This window comes from Megalops cyprinoides, chromosome 16 (assembly GCF_013368585.1).
Source record: "Megalops cyprinoides isolate fMegCyp1 chromosome 16, fMegCyp1.pri, whole genome shotgun sequence".
Classification (NCBI taxonomy): domain Eukaryota; kingdom Metazoa; phylum Chordata; class Actinopteri; order Elopiformes; family Megalopidae; genus Megalops; species Megalops cyprinoides.
In genome coordinates, this window is record NC_050598.1 from 11,316,380 (window position 1) to 11,340,360 (window position 23,981).

The window sequence follows — 23,981 nt, forward strand, 5'->3', positions numbered from 1 at the left end:
ATTTCTTTTCTTCTTTGAACACAAATAATTGCCCAATATTTTTGATTAACAGGTAAAAGTACAATTATAGAGTCATCATTAACGGGAGAGCAGAACAGAAGAATTTTTGACATGCCAACCAGAACTTTCATTTCAATTTCAAATAAAGCACCATGCTTCCAATCCTCAATATTGAATGTATATTCAGAGAATGTTTTACATAAGTACCTCAGGTGCTCAGACTGACATGTCAAACAGTGGCAATGAGAGCCAAGTAACCATTAACGTGCCTCTGACTAAAAACTGTAACACTTCAACCAAAATTTCGAGCCTATTGGGCATATTGTGATGTCGAACAACAGGCCATGTGATATATGCATCCAATTTACGCAACAGAAAAGAAAGAACATGCTATGACGGCAGACTGACACTATTAACCAGGGAAAGTAAGGCCATCTAAATGATAACAATAGCAATGTTAACAGGGGCCACTGCTAACAACTCAGAGGCCTGGAAGAAGTAAAGCATGACAGGTTAGTCAATGTCCACAGTAGGCAGCTTGCTGTCTGTGGAGGCTGTAGCAGGGTGGTCTGTAGCACCTCCTGTGCCCCTGTTATTGTTTGCTGAAGGGGCATCTGTGCTGTGTCCGTTCACAGGCCCATTCGGCTCTGTCGACGGCTCGTCCTGTGGCAGCTCCACTCTGGGCTTAGGCCTGGTGACGATAGGGTTGCAGGCGGAGAACAGCTCCTACATGGTATGGGAGAGGAGAGGCAAGTGAACATGCTTCACTGGAATTGAGGATGCTCAGCATCCTGCATTTTGTAGGTATTAGGTACGCCCATGTTTAAAAGCTGACACATCTGAGGTTTTCAATAGAACACCAAGAGTTCTGATTCTTTATGTGTGCAGTGGTCACATAACTAATCAAAAGTGTTCAGACTGACTTTTTATAATTACAATGATTCTGAAAGGTTTGTGGATCGAATTTCACATTTTTAAGGCTTGGTTACCTGTGACAGATAATCTGTGGAAAGTTTCATTAAAATCTTCTATACTATAAAATATCTATACCAAAAATTTTGTTAAAAAGAAAATATATGTATATTTGCAAAAATGTCAAGTGGTCACTCCAAACGGTGAATATCTTTCAAATGGTGTACTGGTTTTGTGAGGAACTTGAAGCAAAATCACCTTTTTGTTGTATCAGGATTGCAGGTAAACCCTCTAGCCAGTATGCATTCCCTATAACTACACACCACTAAGAGTTTGGACTTTTCTGTGGTATCCCACATCAATAACCACAATCACTCTGCGGTCTTATTTCTTACAAACATTTACTTCTGTACGTAAAAAAAAATCCAGACACAAAGTTTTCACTGGCCATTCGTCTATTCTGGCTGGATGGCCTATTTTAATACAATCGGCCAATGGCTACATCTGTTCATTGTAGTCTGCTGCAAAACACTGTGGGCAATAACAGTTACAGGTGTAGACACACCATGGATTATGAGACCAACATACTGCTTTTGAAATTTTTGCATTTTAACCGGGCCAATGAGATCAGTTCATGAGAACTGTAAGGGATTCATTTAAAATCTACAGCAGTTATGCTGAGTTGACATAATCGTAAATACATATGTGACACCTCTGCCTTGCACCATGCATTCCCTGGTGATATGGGAGTTAGGCATTCATGACAACTTCAGTTTCCTTACCCTTGTTTTTGACTGAATTTCTTGGACTTTGACTGCAGGCTCCATGGTAAGACTCTGTTTGCGCTGCTGGTTCATTTTGCTGTTCATCCATATCATGGCCTCATTCACCATCTGATCTACTTTTTTAACCTCTGCCTCATCCAAATGCTCATATTGCTCTTCCTTGGGATTCAAAAGGCAAAAAAGATCATTTAAGTTTTGCAATAATGACATTTCCATTCTGAAATTATGCTAATTCATTAAGTCATGAAATGTAAACCATTTTACCCTGCAAAAGAAGCCAGCATTACCTTGGTTTTGTAGGATTCAATTATTTTCATGTATTGTTGTATTTGTTTCCCCAGTTCCTCAAATGCTTTTGGTCTCTCTTCAGATTCATTATATCTCTCCTGGATGGGCTGGCCAATTTTCTGCAGAAGGAGAAAATGTTACTCACTCAGACCTGGGACACGCACATGTAACCCCACTTCAGTGTTTCCACTGTTAGGATCCCAGGCAGTCTTAGTTCGGGCGCTGTCTGCGTGCATAGCTTTGGTTCCTGGGGAATAAACCTCGCCTCTACAATACTGGTCTCACCTCATTCATCCCACTGTCCGTTCCACAAAGTAGAACCTAACACCACGAAGAGGTTTGCAGCTCGGTTACCACTACACAAATTGGACATGGAACTTAAATTGGACATGGGAACTTAAGCTTCATGTGTGGGAGATGGATCAGAGATGGATCAGAGATGGTTCTGGGCAGAGAATGAAATAAGGATGTGTCTTACTTTTTATTTAGATACAGACATGACACTATCCTCTCCATAACCCCTTGCACTTGGACATTAACACTGTTTGTAATCAAACAGGCTACTTGTAGTTAAAATTCAAATAGAACACAGACTTTGTAATATAAACTATTTAAACTAGAATTGGTCAAAAAGAACATATATTGATTTTCATTATTCAAACTGAACTATTTCTGAACTCACTACCCCACGTTTTTGATGTTTGGATTTTAGAATATTCTTCAGCTCTTGCATCAACAATACTGAACATCAGGGTATATGATTTCAGCAAACCAAACCATAAGACTATGAAATTACCTTCAATTCAGCCAGCTTATCAATGTATGCTTGCTTTGGTTGGTCCTCTCCATCTTCATACAACCAGATTTCAGTATCTTCAAGTTTTAACGAGAAAGTGTCTCTGTCCTACATCAATGAAAAAGAATACATTAACTCAGAAGTAAAATCCCATTTTATACCTAACTTCTTAGCTGTTCAAGGGATGTCAAGAACATACCTGCACAAATGTTATGCCGACCAGAAATGAGTTCATTCACTTCCTGGCATACAACATTTCTGATGGTATTTTGTACACGTCATGACCACAGTGATGTTTTCATTACATTTTTCATTTCCTGATTGGAGTTTGGCCATATTGTGATTTTACTAAAAACCCAGACCAGAGCAGACAGTTCCTCCAGGCCATGCGGATCAATTAGCAATGGAAAAATACTCACAGCCTCAGTGACAAACTTCTCCAATGCTCCGTGCAGCTTGTCTCTCATGTCGTACACGTACTCCTCAACACAGTTCTTCGCATCATTACGTTCCTTCTCCAGTTTGTCTTGCATGATCATCTTACCCTGAAGGAAACAATGAACAACACCTACATTATAGATCAGACAGCTTATTATGCACTGACTTCTGGTTACAGGGCTAGCACTAGACATTAATCCAAAACATGTACTAAAGCCAAGCTGTTTGAAGCAAATTTAGCATGTTTAATTTGAAGAAATACAACTCAGCACGTAACCTGGGGACAAAATATTGTCAAAAAAATTTTAGTTTGCAAGGCAGCATTTTGTGAAGCATCTGTCTGAACAATCGCTAGTGTTCCCTCTGATTTATTCTGGTGAAGCACAGATTAACATATGCATCCTGGGATGCTTTACAGGCTTTTTAAATGGTGCCACCTCATTGGCTTATTGTGCTACCCAATGCTATAGGAGCCAATAGTATCTTTAAAACAAAGACAATTGGCTAGCACATCATATACTAAATCTACAAAGTAATCCACAGTACTGTACACATGATAGTGCCACTGTTACAGCTGTTAGGTAGCAACAGTCTACCTAGCTTGCTTCCTAGCTAGGGCGGATGAATAGAGGAATTCAATTGCTGCTTCGGCAATACAAATATATTTATTATATAAATGAATACAGCTGGATAAAACAATATGTGCACATATCCCTCTATGTATATGCCCCATATCTAAAAGCTTTTGTTACTCAGATAGTGACTTAATTTCCTAATTTAAGGATGTTCACGAAACATTACCTCATTCTCCACAAAATGATTGAGCATGTCACTGGCCAGCTGGCATTTCAGGCGATTTTCAATTGGAAGGTTTACAGTCTTTGTTTTCACTTTCGGTTTTGCCTGTGGTGATTGATCAGTCTTCTCCTGTACGCCAGCCTCAGGTGAAGTCTTGATGGGAAAAAAAACCAATCAACACATGAGTCTAACCTAGTGCAGAATGTCACTCAATGAAGTTGCTTGGCTTCAACTGATCACACTATATATTGTATAGAAATCAAACCCATACACTTGAACCTGGTTAATATTGCCTCATTGTGTATCACACCCCTCTTCATGTGATATTTTTCAAAATCCTATTATTGCCACACACCATTGATTTTAATGTTAATCAGACTGTTAATATCACTGGGAAACCAGTTTGTTACTTTCAGACATTACACAACATTATTGTCATTTAGCAGATGCTCCTATCCAGGGTGACTTACATAGGTTATTTTTTTTACATGTTACCAATTGATACAGCTGGATATTTACTGAGGCAATTCCTGTCCAAAGGTACAGCAGGAGTGCTCCAGCAGGGAATCAAATTGGCAACCTTTTGGTTACAAGCCCTGCTTCTATGCTTGCTACATATGCTATGCTACCCTGCCACCCTGGTGAAATACTTTACTGGTGAAATACTTTAGGTTTGCAGTTTGGAAGTCAGTGATTTAACTATTACCATCCTTAGAATCAGAAATATTGAGCATATTTTCCCCAGAACAGATATGAACCAGTGCAATCCAAGCCTGTGCTGAGGTACCTCCATTTCTTCCATGTTATCATCAGCATTCTCCTTGTGCCCATCTTGGGATTTCTTCTCATCTTGGTCAATCTGCATTTTGCTCTAAGGAAAGGCAAATAATTTTTCACTCAATCAAACAGTCTCTTCAGGTCAAAATCACTCTAACATTATCTGTGTTAGTTTTTATTTCAGAATGGCAGAATACACAAAAATAAAATGAATGACACATCACTTTATCACATATCACCTTTCCTGTGTTTCCAACCATTTTCCAATATTTAACCTTCCCACAGTTTGTCCATGAAAATATCATCTGTTATGTAAAGTTTGTCACATCACCGCTACAATTACAATTACAATTACAATTACACTGTCATTTTTTTTTGCTACATTAGTTCAAGTAGTCTCAGCACAGCAGCTGGATCAATATGTTTGCAAACTTCAAAATTTAAAGAATGGTGCCGAGCAGGATCACAGGATCAAGCCAGCATATAATGCATGTATACTTCCTAGCTACATGGCAAGCTAACGTGCGTAGAATGAGAGTTAAGCCAACTACCTGACTAGAAAGATAACAAAGCTCACACTCAAGTAGCTGACTAACTACACTGACTCACACATCTACACTAAACTACAGCCACCTGTAGCTAGCTGTTGCACTAGGGTACTAGGAGTCACTAACTGCAGCTGGAGGTGGAAGACTTCAGAACATTACATTGACATCCCTTAGAGTGAGGTTTTGAATGCCACAATAAACAGGAAGTACCTCTTCATCTCTGATGGTCTGGTCTGTCTCCATAGGTTCCATCCCATCCTCAGAGTTAACTACCTCCACCAGAGAGGCGTTGGACACACAGAAAATCCCGTGGAGGTTCACCCGCACCTTAACTTTCACTTTGGAGCTCTCGCCAGAGGCCTGTGGTACCACCTTCTGGATCAGAAACTGACCTGGGCATCACATAGTACAAACAGTGTTTATTTCCTTGGCATTTATATCTTCATTTAGTTCTTTGCTTTCACATCTGTAATGTTGTATGTTTATTCCCTATCCTAACAGGATCATTAAAAACTGTGTAAAGGTAAAGTATCCTGGGACTGTAGGTTGTGAGCTTCAAAAACATAAGCAGTCACTGGCTGTACACCACACTGGTGCAGGGGCAATCTGCACTACATGTCGATTCTTACAGAATTTACATTCATATACACACCGGGGTTTCCGTTATCTGGTAATTACTGGTTTTTGCATGGTAAAATTTATAAAAAACCAATAAATTAAAAACTTGCCAGTCAAAATGTCTGTAATAATGCTTATACAAAACGTAGCTATAACGAAGGCTATCCCTAAACAGGACATTTGTGTTTTGACAGTGAAAGATGCTTATTTATGAGTTCAGTGAGCTGTACCCCAACTGGGCTACAATGTCTAAAGTTGCCTGTGTTCTGCCCATGTCAAGTGTGCCAGCAGAGAGGGGCTTCTCTGCAGAATCAAATTAAGACCGCGCTGCAAAGTCATCTGGAGGAGGGGAGATTGACGCGGCTTATGTGCATTGCAAGCTGCAAAGACACATTGGACACGTTGGATTTCAAGTAGGCAGCAGAGGACTTTGCCGCAATGAAAAAAAGGAGAAATTAAAATGTTACCAGCTAGCCTATAGGCTACATTTGATGCCATGTAGGCCTAGCCTTTTTTTAAACAGGCTACAGATGTTACAGGTTACAGATGTTTCGTAATAGCCTACATTTTAACAGCTAATGTTGAGGTTTTGCGAAGTCGTTACTGTTCATTTTACTTAATCGTTACTGTTGATTAAATAGTCAAACTGATTTGAGGTCGTGGTCATTCTTTTGTCAACCTAGGTGTACATTAATTTTGCATTTCTAACATAGACTGTTATTGAAATGTGACCGCTAAGTTTCAAATTTGTCCAGTAAAATAAATTCTTTCCGGACACCGGACTGGCAAGAAAAAATCCTAGCGGAAACCCTGATACACACTAAGAACTTTTTACTGGCACCACTGAAATACTTTGCGGGTTTGAGCTGTAAACCCTGCATTACCAAACTGCATTACCTAACTACAACCCTGCTGAGTTACACAGACTGGACAGGACATGACAGGAATTCTTTGCAAGCCCTTGGAAATATGTGCTTGTGCTACAAAAGATACAGGATGGAATTTTAAGTTCATCTCTGTACCTATTGCGGGATCTGGATAAGGAAGCTCCTTTGCAGTGTTGTAGTAGGCCTCCACTTGGAAAGGCTCCTTGCGGTAGAAGGTTAACACTTTGGAAAAAGGTGCTGCATGGTTCTTTGGGAATACCTCACAATCACTAAAATTAAACAAAAAAGTAAAACACTATTTAGCCATCATGATTAAAAGGCATTTTCAGAAGCACAGCCGATATGGAGGCAAATCACCAACAAACCTAAGACTGTAGGAGCCAGAAAAGAGGACTCACCCCATCCCCTCTTCTGCCGCAGAGCTCCATTTCAAAGAGATGGGGTAAGGGACAACATCCGTGATGGAAAACTCACGCACTTTGAATGCAGGAGACAGGATCGCACACTGGGGAGGTATGAACAGTAGCAAAACCACGATCAGCACTATCTGTTAAATTTTTATAAACTCAGTGAACAAACTGGCCATTATTTCTGTTATTCTTTACCAACAACCCCCTAGACTGATGAGGAAGTATAAGTAAGTGTTAGTGATATTTAGTGTTACATGTATACAGCTAAATAGACCTTAAATTAAAGTCAACACACTCTATCTAATATATCTTTAATGTTTTATTTTATAGATACACACACACACACACACACACACACAAATTTGCTCCTGCCCTGGAGGATTTGAGTTTACTGTCACTACTTTAGGCACAATGTAGGTCACAAAAGGCACAGTAACCTGGAGGGCACATCCTCTGGCAACAGCCTCATCTGCATTCAAGGTTGTGCTAAGCTCTTTCCCAAAAAATTTGCTGATTCTCTCTTTGACAGCTGGGATCCTGGAAGCACCACCCACAATTTCAACAGCGCAAATGTCTTCCTTCTTCAACCCTGCCACAATGGGATAAGAAAACACACCGATCATTTCTAAGAATGGGGCACTTTTTCCACTCAGTTTAGAATCCCAAGTTGTATTTTGCTAAGCTCGCCTCTCCACAACACCCACATCACATGTTCACACAGGGCGAAGCGAGACGAATGCAATCCTCTCACACATCTGCACACAGCTAACAGCTATTTTCCACAATAAAAGTCCCCCATTGCATCACAGTCTACAGCTGGAGAACAGGTGCATGTCAGCTGATGTCGTCCTAGTGACTCATAGGTGCCTCATGCTCTGCTATAGAGGGTGCCACTACAGCGAGAAGAGGGGCATTGTCCTCAAATAACACAACTCAGACTCATATCCTGTCAGAGCTGTTGGGCTCAGAGCCTGTGTGGATCAAGCCCCTTTAACCCTTTTGCACGTAACTTATTTTATGCTATTTAGCGCTCGTGTTACGTTACATGGTTCGTTATGTTTTCATTAGTGTTATTAAGCTTCTCATAGTTTTCACCACCGCATTTACTATGTTTTGTAATGTTAAATCGCTGTTTCCTCAAAGCTAAAACTAGCTAGAATTTTTCCCATCTAGTGTTCTAATCGCACCGGTTTTAGCATATGTGCTAAACGGCAAATCACACCAGTGTGACTGTACGTGCGAAAGGGTTAAACAGCTGTGCCACACAGGAGCCCCTCAAGAGGCACTCAGTTGCCTGTTATGCAGCTACTCTGACAGCTACTCACTGGCTTGCTCCATGAGACTGATCAGTGGAGCCTCCACTCTGGCCAGAATCCCTGCACACAGCTCCTCAAACTGTCCTCTGAAACACAGTGAAAGGATATGAATAGAAAGTGTTAATGCAGCACCATTGCTATGATACTTTTTGATAGAGTGAGAATACATAGAGGGTCAAGCACCTGTTGTTTTATTAGGATTATCTACTTATATATTTATTGTTATTATTCCAGCTCCTTAGTTGGAAACATTGAATTTTGGAGCCTTGTAATATACATTATAGTGAAGAGCAGTCATTAGTAAACCCAGCTTTATTGCTAAAAAGGATTCAGATAACATTTGCCTAATTAAAATGCACCAGAATCACTCAGACTGATGCACCCTTTTCACGGCTGGGTGAGAAATGTTCTTTCACACAGTAAAAATCATTACTATCTATGGTACATCTGGTTAAAACATGGGAGTTTTCAGTGCTGATACAGCTATATTTTGTGCAAAAAAAAACCACAAGAACACAAATTGGCACCCTAGTGTATCAGACAAAAGGAATCCAAACAATGGGAAGTGTACATGGACGTACACTCAACTGAAGGAAGCAATAAAGCGTGAAGTGAAAGTTCCTTTCCTGTTTGGAATATGCATGACCTCATGACTCAGTGCCATTTTGAAGATAAGTCCTTCAGAAAAGTGAACAAAAACCCTGTGTTTGGAAATGCCAGAAATTCTACATTGTTTGAATTTTATGACTATGACAAGTTATTCGCTCAGCAACATGAAATGGTGAAGCTGCCATATTGCACATTATTTTAAATGTTACACTGAATAGTCAAATAAATAAACTGTAGAGTCATGTACTACATGCCCATATTAGCCTTACCGTAAGGAATATTTCCGTAGAGATTTATTTACTGGATATTTGTGCTTGTGCTAGGCCCCCATATCCTCTGCCGGCAGCTAACCTATACATCCAAATGTTTCATAATTTTTTGTTGATGTACTTTAATGATATTGAATTCTTACCGGTTGAGCTTCCCAGACACGTCAATGTCATTCATGAAGCATTCGATGTTGAGTGGCAGGTCCGAGGAGTTGGCACTCATCAGCTTCTTGAGTTTCTCACACTCCTGGTACAGACGGACCAAGGCCCTGGGCTTGGACCTCACATCCAGCTTGTACCTCTGAGCAAAGTCTTCACAGAAATGTTTCACCAACATCTCATCAAAGTCTTTCCCACCTAACTGTGGGTCAAATGCAGTGGCAAGAACCTAAGAACAGGAAACATAAAAAAAAAAAAAAAAATTAAGGTCAAACCAGCACATAATGTGTTCCACTCAAAAAAAAAACCATAAATTTCTCTGACTCAATAAGCTGATCTTGGACATATACCTTGAGCTTTCCCTTGTTGAAGGCGCATGCGGAGACCTGGTAACCAGAGTGACCAAGATCTACAAACACCACGACTCGGGGCTTTTCCTCCAAGTTAGGAAGGTCCTGTTTATAAATTCCATATGCCAGTGCCACTGCAACAAAAGACAGGAACATCAGCTGCAGCGCCAAAACCTCATCATCCTAAAATGACTGCATCCTCATACAAGTGCAAGTTGAAAAACTGCTGTCTGTGAGCTACAGTACCAGTCAAATGTTAAGACACTACTTCTATTCTGTATTTTTACTATTTTCCACATTTTAGAATAATAGTAAAGCCATCAAAACTATGAAGTAACACAAATGTAATTATGTGGTGACCAAAAAATTTTTTAGATCAGAAAAAGTTTTATTTTTACAATAAAACGTTTTTGGGGAGAAATTCATGCATAGGCATCAATTTCACTATTTAGAGTAAGCATTTATTTGCAGTAAGTAACACATTTCAAGCATTTATGCATACGTTTTAAGACCAGAATGTCTTTGAATGCATGTTTCCCATTATCTTAATCAGGTGTGCCCAAACTTTTGCCAGGTACTGTGTAAGGTAACCTTTTCTCTAGATGAGTTACCAGCAGTTGTTTCATTCATGAGTCGAAGACAGTTGAGGCCTGCAATCTGAGCTGCATCAACAAGCGATCTCCTCTCTGCATCAGTGTAATAGCAAGGGACCTGGAGAAGAGGCAGACCAAAACTCACTTTACCTTTGCATTGTTAACTCATCCATATTTATTTCTGAATTTATGTGACAGACTTCCCCTTTAAAGTCTGAGACTTTGCTGACATAGCAAAGAGCTGTGGTGCCTTTGACTGCTGTTTAACTGCTTCAGCTTTAAGATGTATTCCTGGCACCACTCCTACCCGCTTGGCAAGGGTCGTCTTCACCTCTGCATTTAATGCTATCTCTGCATTTAATGCTACCATCTAACATGCAGTAAATTCATTAGCCGAACCGTTTTTATGCAATCTACATTCATGCAGCACTCACAGAGATGACACAGTCCACCACAGGCTTCTTCAGCGCAGTCTCAGCAGTTTCCTTTAGCTTAGTGAGTAACATGGCAGTAACTTGCTCGATACTGAAAACCTTGTCCTCCTCCATGTATGACACCTTGATGCAAAAAACAGGATATTGGAAGGAAAACAATTTTCACGGTCATGCAGGTACACTTACGATGCACTGACAGACGACCAAATTCAACATAAGTGCGATGGGTTTCGTTTGTTTTATTTTAAGGATAAGACATTTACAATACATTTGTCAAAGACTTCATATGAAATTCTAATTATATGGTATGGCTCTCCCCAAAGAACGGCGCAGTGGCACTGCCCCATTATAGGCCTTCAGCTGTGCCACCATACCAGCTTTCAAAAGACATCGTCTTCTGATCATTTCTGAGATGTTGCAGCTAAAACACATATGATAAAATTCCCTGATCTCGCTTTCACAATGCCATTCTTATATCATTTTTCTTGTGCTGATATTAAGAACACCTGAGAGTTAGAGGGCTGTAGACGTCCCTAGACTGATTCTGTAAACTGGAAAGGACAGCCATCTTGCGTGCTCCAGGGAGGGCTGGATCACCAGTGCTGTAATTTTACAGTAATTTTCCAATTACATAAATTTTTAATAAGTAAGTAAACAAATGCACCAATTAAGGTTATCTGAAAATGCATCTGTAAGAAGAAACTAATATTTTTGTTTATTGCTGTTTGAGTGCCCCTACATTTACTGACATGAATGACCGGCATTCTTTGATGTTAATACCATGGCCTTTGGAGCATAAAAATACTGTCTTATTCAGGTTATGGTTACCAGAATATGGTGTTTACATGACTATTGTCAAAGATGGAATACTTGAATATTCCAGTTAATTCAGAATATTAATGTGAATATAAATGTAGACGCTGAAAAAAACGCAAGCGATACAGCATTTTGTCATACATTGTTACACATGAATCAATCTGCAAATTTTAGGTGTTCACCTTAGTCCAAAATTATCTAATGATCAGAAATTCATGTTTACTCTGATTCACTAATGCTTGGAGAACCTGAAGCAGGTATAGCTGTATACCTGTTTTTATTTTTCTTAACTGAATGTTGGTGTTATTATTTAGTCACTGTAAGGGTGCAGAAGACTTGCTTTAACTGCAGTTCACTATGAAGCTCCCCCAACATCATCACACGCATGAGATGTGGCACCCCCCTTCATTTTCTCATTGCCTCTTTCAAAAACCAATTATGTATATATTTTTAGGCACCCTGCAGCTCCTGCATGGAGCAAATTGGTACATTTTGATATGGCACCCTCTGTATCCTGGACCCACTCATTAGCAAGAAAGTGAATGCCACAACAGTAAGGAATGGTGGGTCACAATGAAAGTTATAATTCTGTGAACTTGTTCAGTACCAATCCAACCTTGGGTGCAAAACTACAATGGTACTTTATAATCAGCAAAAGTAGCAGTTCACACTTCTGAAAACTTTGACAAACAGGTATAATAGTTAAATCAAAATAACAGAGACATTCAAGTAGTAATAGAGCTTCACAGCTACTCCTCACTGAGGAAACAGCCTGTGCTACGGTTCTCCACAATTCTGGAGTGATCTGCAGATCCCTTCCAGGGCTTGAGAGGCCACCAGCTCTGCATTACCTCCCTTACAACAAACCATTCATGTTACTTGATAAAAGGTCAACGTTTCAGTTTATTGTCCCTTACCTTGATGCCAGTTGTCCCTGTGGGCATTTGGGCGAGGTCATAGACGAGGCTGGACTTCAAAGACTGGACAAATGGATCGGAATACACCCTTCCATGGAACCGCTTGAACCCTTGAACCGTGTTCTTATAATGTGTGACAAGCTGGTTAGAGGTGAAAATGAAATGCCTTTGTGTGATACAGCTCAAACTTCACACGGAGTAACGACAAACTCATAAGCAGACAGTTTTATTGCACAATTTCTTACTGTGTCATACCCTTAGACCAGTTTGCTTCTGGCTTTTTCAAATTTGCAGTTTGACACTCGTTTTGTGTCGTTTCGCTGAATGCCCATTGTGCGGGACTTCAAGAGACGCTCTGGGTAAGAGCGCCAACTAGATGTCAACAATGTAAATGCAATGTCATATGGAGTCATCTTGTATGTCTCTCTGAACACAAGTGTCTACTTGATATCAACGAAATCAACGTAATGTTACATGTCCTCATCTTCTACGTCGCTCTGGTTAACATCGTCTCATGTTGCACATGTTGAACATCTTCTCATGTTGCACTGTTCTAACGACACAGAAACGCAGCAACAAATGATTCCAGTCCAAGTCAAAGTTTCCCAGACAGATCAGTGAAGCTACCTGACTTTTTGCTGCAGCCCCAACTGAACGATTCCGTGGTCCAAAAGACACACAGGCTCTGGAAAAAATGTAATGATAATAATTAAAAATAATAAATAAACACAATTATGGCAGCATTTTCTGTCTGACCAGAGATTCTCGCTATGGGCAATAAGATGCATAACATGGAAACCTATTCCGTTTTTAAGCAACATGAAATATGGGTATTCCACAACATTACACAATTTATGCAGTACTTTTTATTTGAATTCTGTTGGTCACAGCTAACTAGTAACTGTCCGTCCGCAGGCCTATCTAACTCAGTTGCTACATCAGTTTTATGCCAGTGTAACTTGATAGCCATCAAAGTAAGAATATATTTCAATTGTCAGCCATAGACAAATTGCTTGCTTGACAACGATTAGCCATCTACGCACAGACAAGCTGGCAGGCTAACAGTTTCTCAGTAGTATCTCGGTAGTACATTAACTAGGCAGAGAATTTTTCATCCAAAGTAACGTTAGCTCATTTGTGTAGGATTAATGAAAGAATGTGAGAGTTTACTTTTTTCTGAGGGAACTGTTGCAACCTGCTAACTAAAATAGGTTGCTAGCCAGCAATACAGGCACAACAGAAAAGTCTAGAAAAGAACATCCATCCCTCTGTACTTACGGCGTGCTTCGGTCGCTGTACTCATTAGATACCGTTTCTATCCCTCCGGCTCGGGCTACAGCAACGTAACAGTTCTGAAAGCCGACATCAAAACCTACCACTGACATATTTTACAATGTCTTACAATAAACTGACAATAAAAAAATACGAAATTGAGGTCCCAAACACACGCACACGGGTATAAAAATTAATAATAATCCGTGAGGTGGCTATCTTCCTATCCTGTTCAAAGCTTATCTTCAAAGCTTTCCTATATTTGCTCCTTATGTACTGCTCTATCTAGTCATAATAAACTAGCTAAGTTAGCCAAGTTAACTGTACTAATAGAAGCCGGCAGCTCTTAATTGCTCGGGCAGACTCCGCTGGTCCTCTGTTCACATGTGAAATCTCGTTCCACAGCTCCTCGCGATATTTAAGGGTTTCGCTGGGGCTCTGGACTTTTCCATCTGTACACCCAGTGACAACCTTCCCAAGCCACCTGAGGCTCTACCGCATTGGTTGTCACGATAAAACGTGACGCATTCAAGTTGTGGTTACGACCACTCTTGCTTTTTGGCTAACTTTAAAAAGGATAGACATGGTATAGTATTGTTATTTATTGATCACATCACATACACCAATAAATATGTTTAAAGCCACGACGACAAAAGAGACACATCTCTCCATGTATGTGCGTGTCTGTGTTTAGGGAAAACTGAAAATTTAACTTAAGTAAATATTTTGGACACATTATTGTACCCTTATGCACTGTGTTCAGCACTTTGTGCCAATTGCCCTTGCAAATATGCTCCAAAAATAGCTTATGTTTATATGGACTTGCTACCAGTTTGATTAATTCACCACAGAGGACTGCAAGAAAGGCAGGAATGACTGCTGCATAAGAGCTGCACCTCCATTAGTCATTCACGCAAGGACAAAAGAAATAAAGAAAAAAGAGAAAGTATTGAATACAGGCCTACCAATGGAATGCAGGACTTGCTCTCTTGATAAGTGGGTATTAGTTCATTGTGGGTTTTCTTTCTTCATCAGGCTTCACATACAAGGGCTTACACCGAATATTTTTCCTAATTAGTCACACTTGTTTTATTTTCAATTCTCTACAGAAATATTACACTGTATAGTAATTTAACTGTGAAGGACACCATACCAAATAAAAGTTGACTTGATTGAATGGTAGATGTATATGTATTACAACCAGACTTTTAAATGATAAAAACTGAATTACATATAAAACTCATATCTGTTTCATGTGATTCCTTAAGCAACACTGTATAAGTTCAACATTTCTGTGGAATTCTGATCCCTCGTTTAAAATGGTGTGGCACATTGGGTTATTGTGACCGACAAAACATGGAAGATTTGTTACTTTGTTAGAAATAGTACATCATGTATTTCTGATGTACTATGTCAGTGAATTTGATTGTAACATTTATTTTCAGATCTGTCCCAGTTCCAATGGTTTTAAGGAGTGCAAAGGTTAAAGTGATGGCTATGTAAGGAATATTGGCCAAATGATTTGCTCAGTCTCCTTATGTGTTCTTGAAAGTTAAATTGGTTTAAAAATCCATGGATCCTCATGTCTAAGGAAGGCTCATTTACACATCTGTAATATAAACTCACTGCGTAACATGTCTTTGCATTTGACATGCGTGCAGCATCTGGTGTACTTGTACATTGAGATCATCATTTGTTCTCTTCAATAAACCACTCTTCATTGGAACCTGTATGAACTTGGGAGATATTTCACATGTAGCAATTCTTTCAATAGTAAAGGTCACAACTAAGAGCAAGACTGTGTTGCAGTTAGAAAACACCATAAGGGAAACATGGCTACAAGATATAAATATGCAGTTGCAGATTCCCTATACGTCTCAGTATTAAAAGGCTAACTGCTTACAATTTTTTACTGTACATTGGCATTTTCTAAACAATCCTAGTGAAAATATGTGCACCCCCTTTGAGGTCAGACTCAAAAACTTTACCATAAAACATACTAGCCTGCCCCTTACAACCTAAACTGTTAGTGTTATCCTCAGTACAGACATACAGTATACCACATATATAAATAACACTGAAACACTGACTTCAATTGCTCATCAGGGTGAGAGCAGCTAAAAAACAAGGGATGCTATGATATGTCATCAAAATGGAGAATTCATGTTGTAAAGATCTATCCCATTTAAAGCAAATCATGAACATTCCTAATTGGGGGCAGTGAGGTATACCCCATACTTTCATCTTTTTAAAGTCTTAAACGAACACATGATGCACTCACTGGTCTATTTTCAAAAAGAAAAAGTAGAAAGAACATATTCAATATATTTAGCTTCTTACTGCAAGGTAGCCGCAGGTTCACATCAGACTCCTGTATTAAAACAATGTGAATGTTTTATGTCTCCTGTATATTTTACAAATATATTGGGATTCAGAATAAACAGTTTTGAATGAACAAAACACAACTTATGTTAGAATTTAACATTTTACTGTGCATTTAGTTCAGCTTTTCCATTCAGCATTTTGCAGAACTGTAACCTCATTATTAGCAGAGATTCTGTGAGTGTAAGTTCAGAATTCTTAGGATTCTTTCTACAGAAACATTTGAGTCACTACATAAACCAAACATGGTAGAAGCGCCTGTTATGCCTTCAGTCTGATTCCATCCCCATGAGTAAGACAATCTATTCCTGGAAACTGGTGCTTAGATATCTGATGCACTGGCTAAAGAGTCAGTAGTCAATGTGTAACCAGAATAAGCACATTTCTCAACAATTATCTTTACCTTCAATGAGTAAAGACGACAAATAAATATTTCATTTATTGATGGCGACAGTTCAAGAACAGACATTGGACATATTTTAAAACAGTTTTATGTTGAGTAGCCTTTGCCTCTCTCTACTCGTCGTTCTCAAACATTTTCGGGTCCTTCTTCTTGCCTTGTTCGTGCACATGGTTGCCCCAACTGTAGGTCAGGTACATCAGCACCATTGCTTTAAAAGAATAATAAAAAAGAGCTTAATAGCTAGACTTTGAAAATTGCCCCAAAATCAGTTTGGCTGGTCATCTGTAAACTCTTACACAACTTTTTGTGCAATCACCAATGGCATAGTAGACTCCCTCCACTCTGACAACCTCTGCACGTATACAGGAGCATTGAAACAGGAAGAATGAAAAACTCACACAGAGTCAATGGCTATTTTTCAGACTACAATTCCCACAGCATACCACACCACAGTGACGTGGATGCCAATTGGTAGGCTAGGCACATCCCCACTGTCATCATCCAATCAACTTGCAGACACCTGAGGAGTCATGGGGTGGCTGAGAGTGGTTACAAAAGTAGACCCTTCCTGCATGCCCACCCCTATTCCAGCAGAATGATGCCAATTTGTTCTGCCACTGTAGGTTCCCAGTCATTGTCAGCTGATGACATAGCTGGTATCAAACCAGTCGTAGGGACCAGTCTGCACTAAAGATGAGTGTCCTGGCTGGCAGACCCCCTCAGGATCCCTATTTCTAAATTTTTATTCTTTGCTTTTGCACTTACACCACTTATCAGAACAGAAATTCACATACAAGCAAAAGCGATTGGCAACACAGAAGAAAGTCTCTGAAAGTGGTTAAAACAGTGTCCCTTAATTATATGTGTTCAACACCTATTCATGATCATGCAGCAGACATACTTACGGGGTGCAACTTTGAAGACAGATGCTGTAAATCGTCTCCAGACATTGGGAATTCCCTTGGAGAAATAGTTAGGAAAGGCCCTCTGTTCAAAGGGGGACAGGCTGTAGGTGATTACATGCCTGATCTTAGCCAAATCTCCAAAGTGGCGCCCCATATTGCCAGGATCTGGAGCTAAGCATAAGAAAAACGCATGAGATTAGGTTAAACCTTCCATCCATCATTAACTGCACTAATGACATGAACATCAGCCAATTTATATCTGGTCTAATGATGGATCTATTTACTCCTAAAAACAATCTGTAACACCATGAAATTTAATGGTCTTATATAATCGGAAACCTCAGGAGACACAACCTAAATCAAACACCAAGAACCATTCATTATGTAATCGGTTTCTAGGGGGCTTTATTACGTGAAAAAGCAGTCTAAAACAGAACTTGAGATATTAAAACAGTCTAAATTTTTGTTTACACCCCTGGTCTTTCCTAATGCTTCTGGACCAGCCTCCTGTCTTCCACACAGTGCATTTGAGCATCTCAGGCACTGTTCTCAGCTTCTCTCACCCCACCTCACTACCACCAGCCAAACCTGCCTGGTGAGGCACAGTATGCACCCCTTGCAGCATTTCAGCTGCAGTCCCCATGGCCCTGTGTTCGCCTCCTTCCTGCTACACCACCTGGTTCTCTTATCGATTCCCATGATTTTGCCAACGTCATCTAACCATTTCTCTCCTTTTTCCTATCCGTTAAATTATCATGACCTCAGCTTGCACTACTTGTGTCTCATTCTCGCGTTGAGCTTTCCGAAGCACAGTGCCAGTAATCATAGCCTGCAGACTCCTCCTCTACAAAACAGAATACATTCCTTGTTCAACACCCTCTTCACCCTAGCCCTTGAGAAACTAGTTTAAGTAACCTAAGAAAAATTGGCAAGACGACTACTTAGCAACTGATGGGAACTAACAAGTATAATGTAACATAAGCATCTTAAAAGATTGAACTACTGACAAAATGTGATATGAAAATATGTATTATCTTCATTTTGTGCATATCCAGATTCTTCCTGACAACCCACATAATATCCAAACTCTCACTGAATACATTAAAACATTACCACATCTCAATTTCTCTCAATCGGCGAGACGTATTGAAAAAACTAGCAAGTTAATTAGCAACCTTACATAACGAAGGCACGCTGCACTACATGAACCAGCACCTGAACACGACCTCAAAATAATGAGGTTGGTAGAAAACGTCACATTAAGTAATTGTGCAACTGGTCCCGTACAGCTCGCTTGGCTAAATGAGGTAGCACAACTCTATCTACCCAAGTAGCTACATGACCTTAGTTACCTGGTTAACTACACAATCGGCTATGCCACTAAGAGTGGGTTTACATAAGTTTCACTTTTACAAAGTCCTTAGCGTTGATGATTCGGCAGCTAATTAACTACACTTAACATCTTCCCGAGCGTCACTGTTACTAGCTAGCTAAGCGAACCAGCAAACTAGACTACCCAAAACGACGAAATCAAGAAAACAACCCAATTCACAACCTTGTCGTTGGCATTCCCCCAGGCCTATCTAGCTAGGTTAGCTATATCAACAAACTAGGTACCTGCCAGGTATCTAAAACTAGCCTTAGATAGCTAACGTCTGATCTTCGAAAAGAAGACCTTGCTTGACTTTCACGTTTCGCATACTAGCGAACCACATTTGAATAAGAATCACATCAGATAGCGAAATTCTGACCAAACAAGACACATTCTCATCTGACTCAACAGCACTTCGTTACTGTCAGATATGTTCTAACGTTTCACACTCTTTAAAAGTGTTTCCTTAGCCAGATACTTGCCAGCTCGCTCGATAGCTTATTACCTTTGCTCTCCAACCGCTCTTCTGTAATGGCGAATATTCTGTGGCCTCTATATCGACGTCCGGGTCAGTCTGGTTGTAACTTCCTGTATCAAGCTCAATGGCGTCCCTTTTGAACTGCGCCACCTACATATTGGTGAAGTATTCTCCCAACAAAACACAAATGTGAATAAAACCAGTGCTACTAATTTAAACATTTGCCTTATGCAGTGCCTCTGTGATCTTTGTGTCTTAAGCATGTACACATCTCTGCGATTAGAGTGCTTGCCTTCACCTTTATGTCTAGACAAGTGGATGACAACAGTGCTTTGACAAACTGCATTTTTTTGAAGCACTGCTGTCCAATGACCAATGAACTGTAGTGGCATGCAGATCACTGTTTGATAACCATTATGGTTTACAGTGTTACCTACAGTAAGTCATGAGGCACATTTTAGTATAATCCTGAGAAAGTCATTCTTAGTTTTAGTGAGGTACTTGCTAATAGTCAAATTTTCATCTTGTCTGTCCTCAAGCAATTAAGGAAAAAGCAAGGCATAGTACAAAATATTTGGAATCATAAGAGTGGGCCGGAAATAAATAGCATGCACATGCAAACAACTGACAATTTAACTGTAGCTTGTGCATGCAAACAATAAACAAAAGTGCATGTTAAAGTTCACTATTATTTCATAAAGAATACCCAAAGGAATGTCCTTAAAGTTGTTCACTTCGCCAGCTAGCTAACAGAATTCTACCTCAACCATATAAATTAGTTACAAATGGAAGTGTGCTTGCTTTTTTTATTGTTCTTTTTCTGATGAATATTTCAATATTCAAAAATACTGTGAAATCAGAATCAGCCACACCAGACCTTACAATCCATACATGTACACAACAACACATATTAAATAACATTGCTTTGAAATGCATTCAAGTCATCAGTACACACTCCACTTAGCATACAGTTAATTCATTGCCGAGAATAATAAATACAGGCTGAAACATGAAGTTGTCAATATTAAGACAACTTTTTTTGTCTGGACATGAATGGAATGGAAAAGTTGTCTATGAGACAACCATCTGCAATCCGCAGCTATAAAATTAACAGTAAAAGTATTTTACAAGAGTTTAGGACTACAACTCCCATTTTGTCCAGAACAGGTTTACTTAAAAATTTGCCAATTGTGTTAATGCACAGGGAAGAAAAAACAAAGATAACAACCAAAATAAATAAACAAACAAAAAAACTTAAAAGGATATTCATAATCCAGAATCAAAAGCAAAATAAGCATTTTCATTTTTCCCTTTCTACAAGACACTACATTGTGTTACAAAGGCAAATATCAGCACTAATGGAACAAAAGGGTGTTGTTGCTTGAAGTTCATTAGCAACATTAACAACTAAAGAAAAGCATTTCAGCATTTACGCATTTTTTTCTTTTCGCTAAAATATTTTGGCAAAGAAACAAATTAAGCAACGGATTAAGTAAATTCTTCTGCTCTAGATATCTGTAGTCCCAATGCACGGACACTTAAGCAATGTGGCTCATTCGTTATTAATAGCCCAAGCATGAATAGGTGGCAAAAAATTCCAAATTTTGAATGTTTATCACTTTGTATATGGGTAAAATGATGTTAATCGGGAATAACTGTTCAGCGACATGTACACTTTGTGGCAATCATTTCCTCGTACTCCTTATAGGCAATGGAGCCATCATTTTCAATGGTTAAAACACTCAAGGGGTTGTACTCAGAGGGCACGCATGAGGGCCTAGGCACTGAGGAGTCCAGCTTCTCATAAATGATGTTCTGCACCATGGTGTGCACAGGGGAGCCATAGATGAATCCCACAGCCCTTGGGCAGATGCCTTTGCAGTAGCGGGGGTTGTATTTGTGAGGAGCTATGATCCAGTGGTCTAGTTTGAGCTGGCTGAAGCTCACTCTGAAATCATACAAGTCGCAGTCATCGGTTGGGAACTCAAACCTTAAAGAGTGGTCCACAGGGCTGGCTGGCGCATGTGGCTGAGCCACTTCGTTTTTCGGCAAGTTCCGTCTCCGGCGGTTGGTCCTCGCGGTCCTTTTCTGAAGCTCATGCTCGGCATGACTCTCGTAAGAGCCCGTCAGCAGACTTGGCATCGAGCCTTCCGACCTGGCCACAGTGGGCCATCTCTGATAAGCCAGCTCACTCGTGTCATTGAGGTACAACAGGAGAGAAGGCGATCTGAGAGTGAGTTCCACAGGACCTCTGCGATCCAAGCTGCCCCTGTCAGGTATTCCATCTCCCACACAAGTCAAGTTGATTAGCAGGTTGATGTTTTTCTTTTGGGACTTGACAAGGGGGCGAAGGAAGTCAGTAATGTCAACCTCCACCCATTTCCGGCGGCGGCTCCTCTCTCTTTGGACGTGAAAGCTAACAGAATGGTGACTACTGGGGCACAGCTGTTGTTTGGCATGCTCTTGTTCTCTAACGTCCAAGTAGCAGACTGAAGCGGAAGGTGTCACCTGGTCTTTGTCAAAGGAGTAGAGGAGGACTGATTTCAGCAGCTGCTCCTGCACTCTGACACGATCAAGGTTGTAGGACAGATCTTGCATAGAAAACTCTGTGGATTACAAAAATGTTATACTGGAATACTTGCACATAAATCTGTTTCTCTCTTGCAATAAATATATGATAGAAAATTTTTAAATAAAAGATAAGGCACCATATCACTGACCTCATGACTGACAGAACCAAAACAAAGCTAGGGGCTTGATCATAATCAGTAAACACCATATAAGAAGCACAACGTCAGTGATATTATTGATCAAGTGTAACAGTAAGCACCACTTGATTATTATTACAAGAAGTTATAGAGTGCACGTGTCAAAAGATTAGAAAACTGATGATCTATCTACCTTTGTTTTGTTCAAGGCATTCATCTCGAGGAGTAATCAGTCTCACGGTGTTGTACAGATGGCTTGCTGTCCCGTCAAGACCCCGCTTTTGTTTTGAAGATACCCTGTAGAGTCTTTTCATGTACTGGACGTATTTCGATTCAGGTTTTAGTTTGTGAAAATCTCCCCAGGAATCATGCTCTGACAACGCTTTCAAGAGCGAAGACAATATACTGCCATGAACAATAGGATCGGCAGTTTCCAAGGGGCCGCTCGTTGTGTCTTGTGGTAATGTGTGGGTAAAGCCCCCAAGCATCTTAGGCATTACATTTCCACTGAAATAAAAAAGCATGATGTAGATTTTCGCCAGAGTCTCCATTGTAATTACGTGACTTCGTTGACGACTTCGAGACCAGCCTTCGGGACAAAGCAACCTATGCGGGGTCCGGGTTAAACTACCAGGTGTGCTTAATCAAAAGAAGTTTGGCTAATGGAAAAACTTGGATTCGTCAGTGCTGACATGACCGATGACGACGAATCCGGGAGCGTCAGACATTTGTGTAGTTTGTTTTATTCATCGAATCATGCTTTCAAACAAAAAATCTTAAAAATTCATTTGTGAATTGATTGGTTTGTAGTCAGAGCGGAGAAATCGAAGGTCCTGGGTGACTATTAGTATGAAAACCATAGTATTTTTATATGAACAACATTTAGCAACAGAGCATTTTGGAGAAGCAGCAGTGGTTGCACTGTTAACTTAGAGAAGGAAAAAGATTTCGTGCTTTTAAATGAAAAGATAGTTTGGCTGGCTGGATGGATGGCCAGTGTGATATGATAGTTTATTGATTTGGCAAGTTATATTTGTCACAGAGTACAGGAAGCTAGTTAAATTGGAACCGTTCTCGTCGAACCTTTGTTGTACCATCTTTGATGTATTGTCAGTTTACCATTGTAGAGAAAAAAGCAATAACTAACTGTAGTATGCAGGTGGCTGTTATTAATCCGTTGCGTGGAGCACCTTAAATTCCCCATGAATCGCAATCCTTCCTGCTACGATGCCTTTCTCATACTTGATGTCTTCAAGTGGTGCTACATAACCACTAATAACAATGGTTCCCTGCCAACTGTACCCCAGTCTTCAGGGGTTAGGGTTAGGGAATCTCAGTTTAGGACCTAAACTGAATTTGTAATGTACAGTGCAGCATCCCGTTGGCCACATTGCCCCAAAGAGATAGTGTGAAAAAACAGTTTTTGAATTAGATCGATGTTGAAGCAACACATGCACCATGTGCTTCGTGACAATGCATCCTACATGCTGAAACTGTTCGCATCTGATTAAAAAAACCCAGTACATGGGTTTCTGTACAGAATTCAGAGGGTTCTCTTAGTAAGAAGTACTTGCACAGTTCAGTGACAAAGCAGATCTTAATGAGCTAAACCTACATTTGGTTTCAGTGTAAAAAAAAGTCATGTAATAATGTCTATGAATGTTTTCAATCACTTTAATTGATCAGGAGAGTAAAAGCAAGTGCACATGGAGAGGCCCTCATAGTTTGAGAAACCCTATTC

At 39.9% G+C, this 23,981-nt stretch overlaps 3 protein-coding genes across 4 annotated transcripts; all 3 read right to left on the reverse strand.

Moving 5' to 3' along the window:
* Positions 1 to 88: 88 nt before the first annotated feature.
* Positions 89 to 14,360, reverse strand: hspa4b (heat shock protein 4b). Its single transcript, XM_036547892.1, has 19 exons — positions 13,999 to 14,360; positions 13,348 to 13,405; positions 12,721 to 12,861; positions 10,988 to 11,110; positions 10,572 to 10,671; positions 9,961 to 10,094; positions 9,595 to 9,839; positions 8,583 to 8,659; positions 7,695 to 7,846; positions 7,246 to 7,352; positions 6,983 to 7,116; positions 5,553 to 5,734; positions 4,805 to 4,888; positions 4,021 to 4,170; positions 3,201 to 3,326; positions 2,782 to 2,889; positions 1,985 to 2,104; positions 1,695 to 1,856; positions 89 to 726 (listed from the first exon to the last, which is right to left on the reverse strand). The coding sequence occupies exons 1-19, from the start codon at positions 14,103 to 14,105 to the stop codon at positions 514 to 516; spliced, it is 2,523 nt and encodes an 840-aa protein (XP_036403785.1). The 5' UTR covers positions 14,106 to 14,360; the 3' UTR covers positions 89 to 513.
* Positions 14,361 to 16,472: 2,112 nt separating this feature from the next.
* Positions 16,473 to 19,652, reverse strand: LOC118791412 (cytochrome b-c1 complex subunit 8). Of its 2 annotated transcripts, none has more exons than XM_036548763.1 (3): positions 19,560 to 19,652; positions 17,683 to 17,853; positions 16,473 to 16,985 (listed from the first exon to the last, which is right to left on the reverse strand). In XM_036548763.1, exons 2-3 carry the CDS (start codon positions 17,834 to 17,836, stop codon positions 16,891 to 16,893), a joined length of 249 nt encoding a protein of 82 aa, XP_036404656.1. In that variant the 5' UTR covers positions 17,837 to 17,853; positions 19,560 to 19,652; the 3' UTR covers positions 16,473 to 16,890. The 2 variants fall into 2 exon arrangements, with proteins under 2 accessions (XP_036404656.1, XP_036404657.1); XM_036548764.1 differs by having other exon boundaries at positions 19,537 to 19,600.
* A 1,473-nt stretch (positions 19,653 to 21,125) lies between these two features.
* Positions 21,126 to 22,880, reverse strand: gdf9 (growth differentiation factor 9). The gene is made up of 2 exons (XM_036548957.1): positions 22,434 to 22,880; positions 21,126 to 22,138 (listed from the first exon to the last, which is right to left on the reverse strand). The coding sequence occupies exons 1-2, from the start codon at positions 22,789 to 22,791 to the stop codon at positions 21,192 to 21,194; spliced, it is 1,305 nt and encodes a 434-aa protein (XP_036404850.1). The 5' UTR covers positions 22,792 to 22,880; the 3' UTR covers positions 21,126 to 21,191.
* Between the last annotated feature and the right edge of the window lie 1,101 nt (positions 22,881 to 23,981).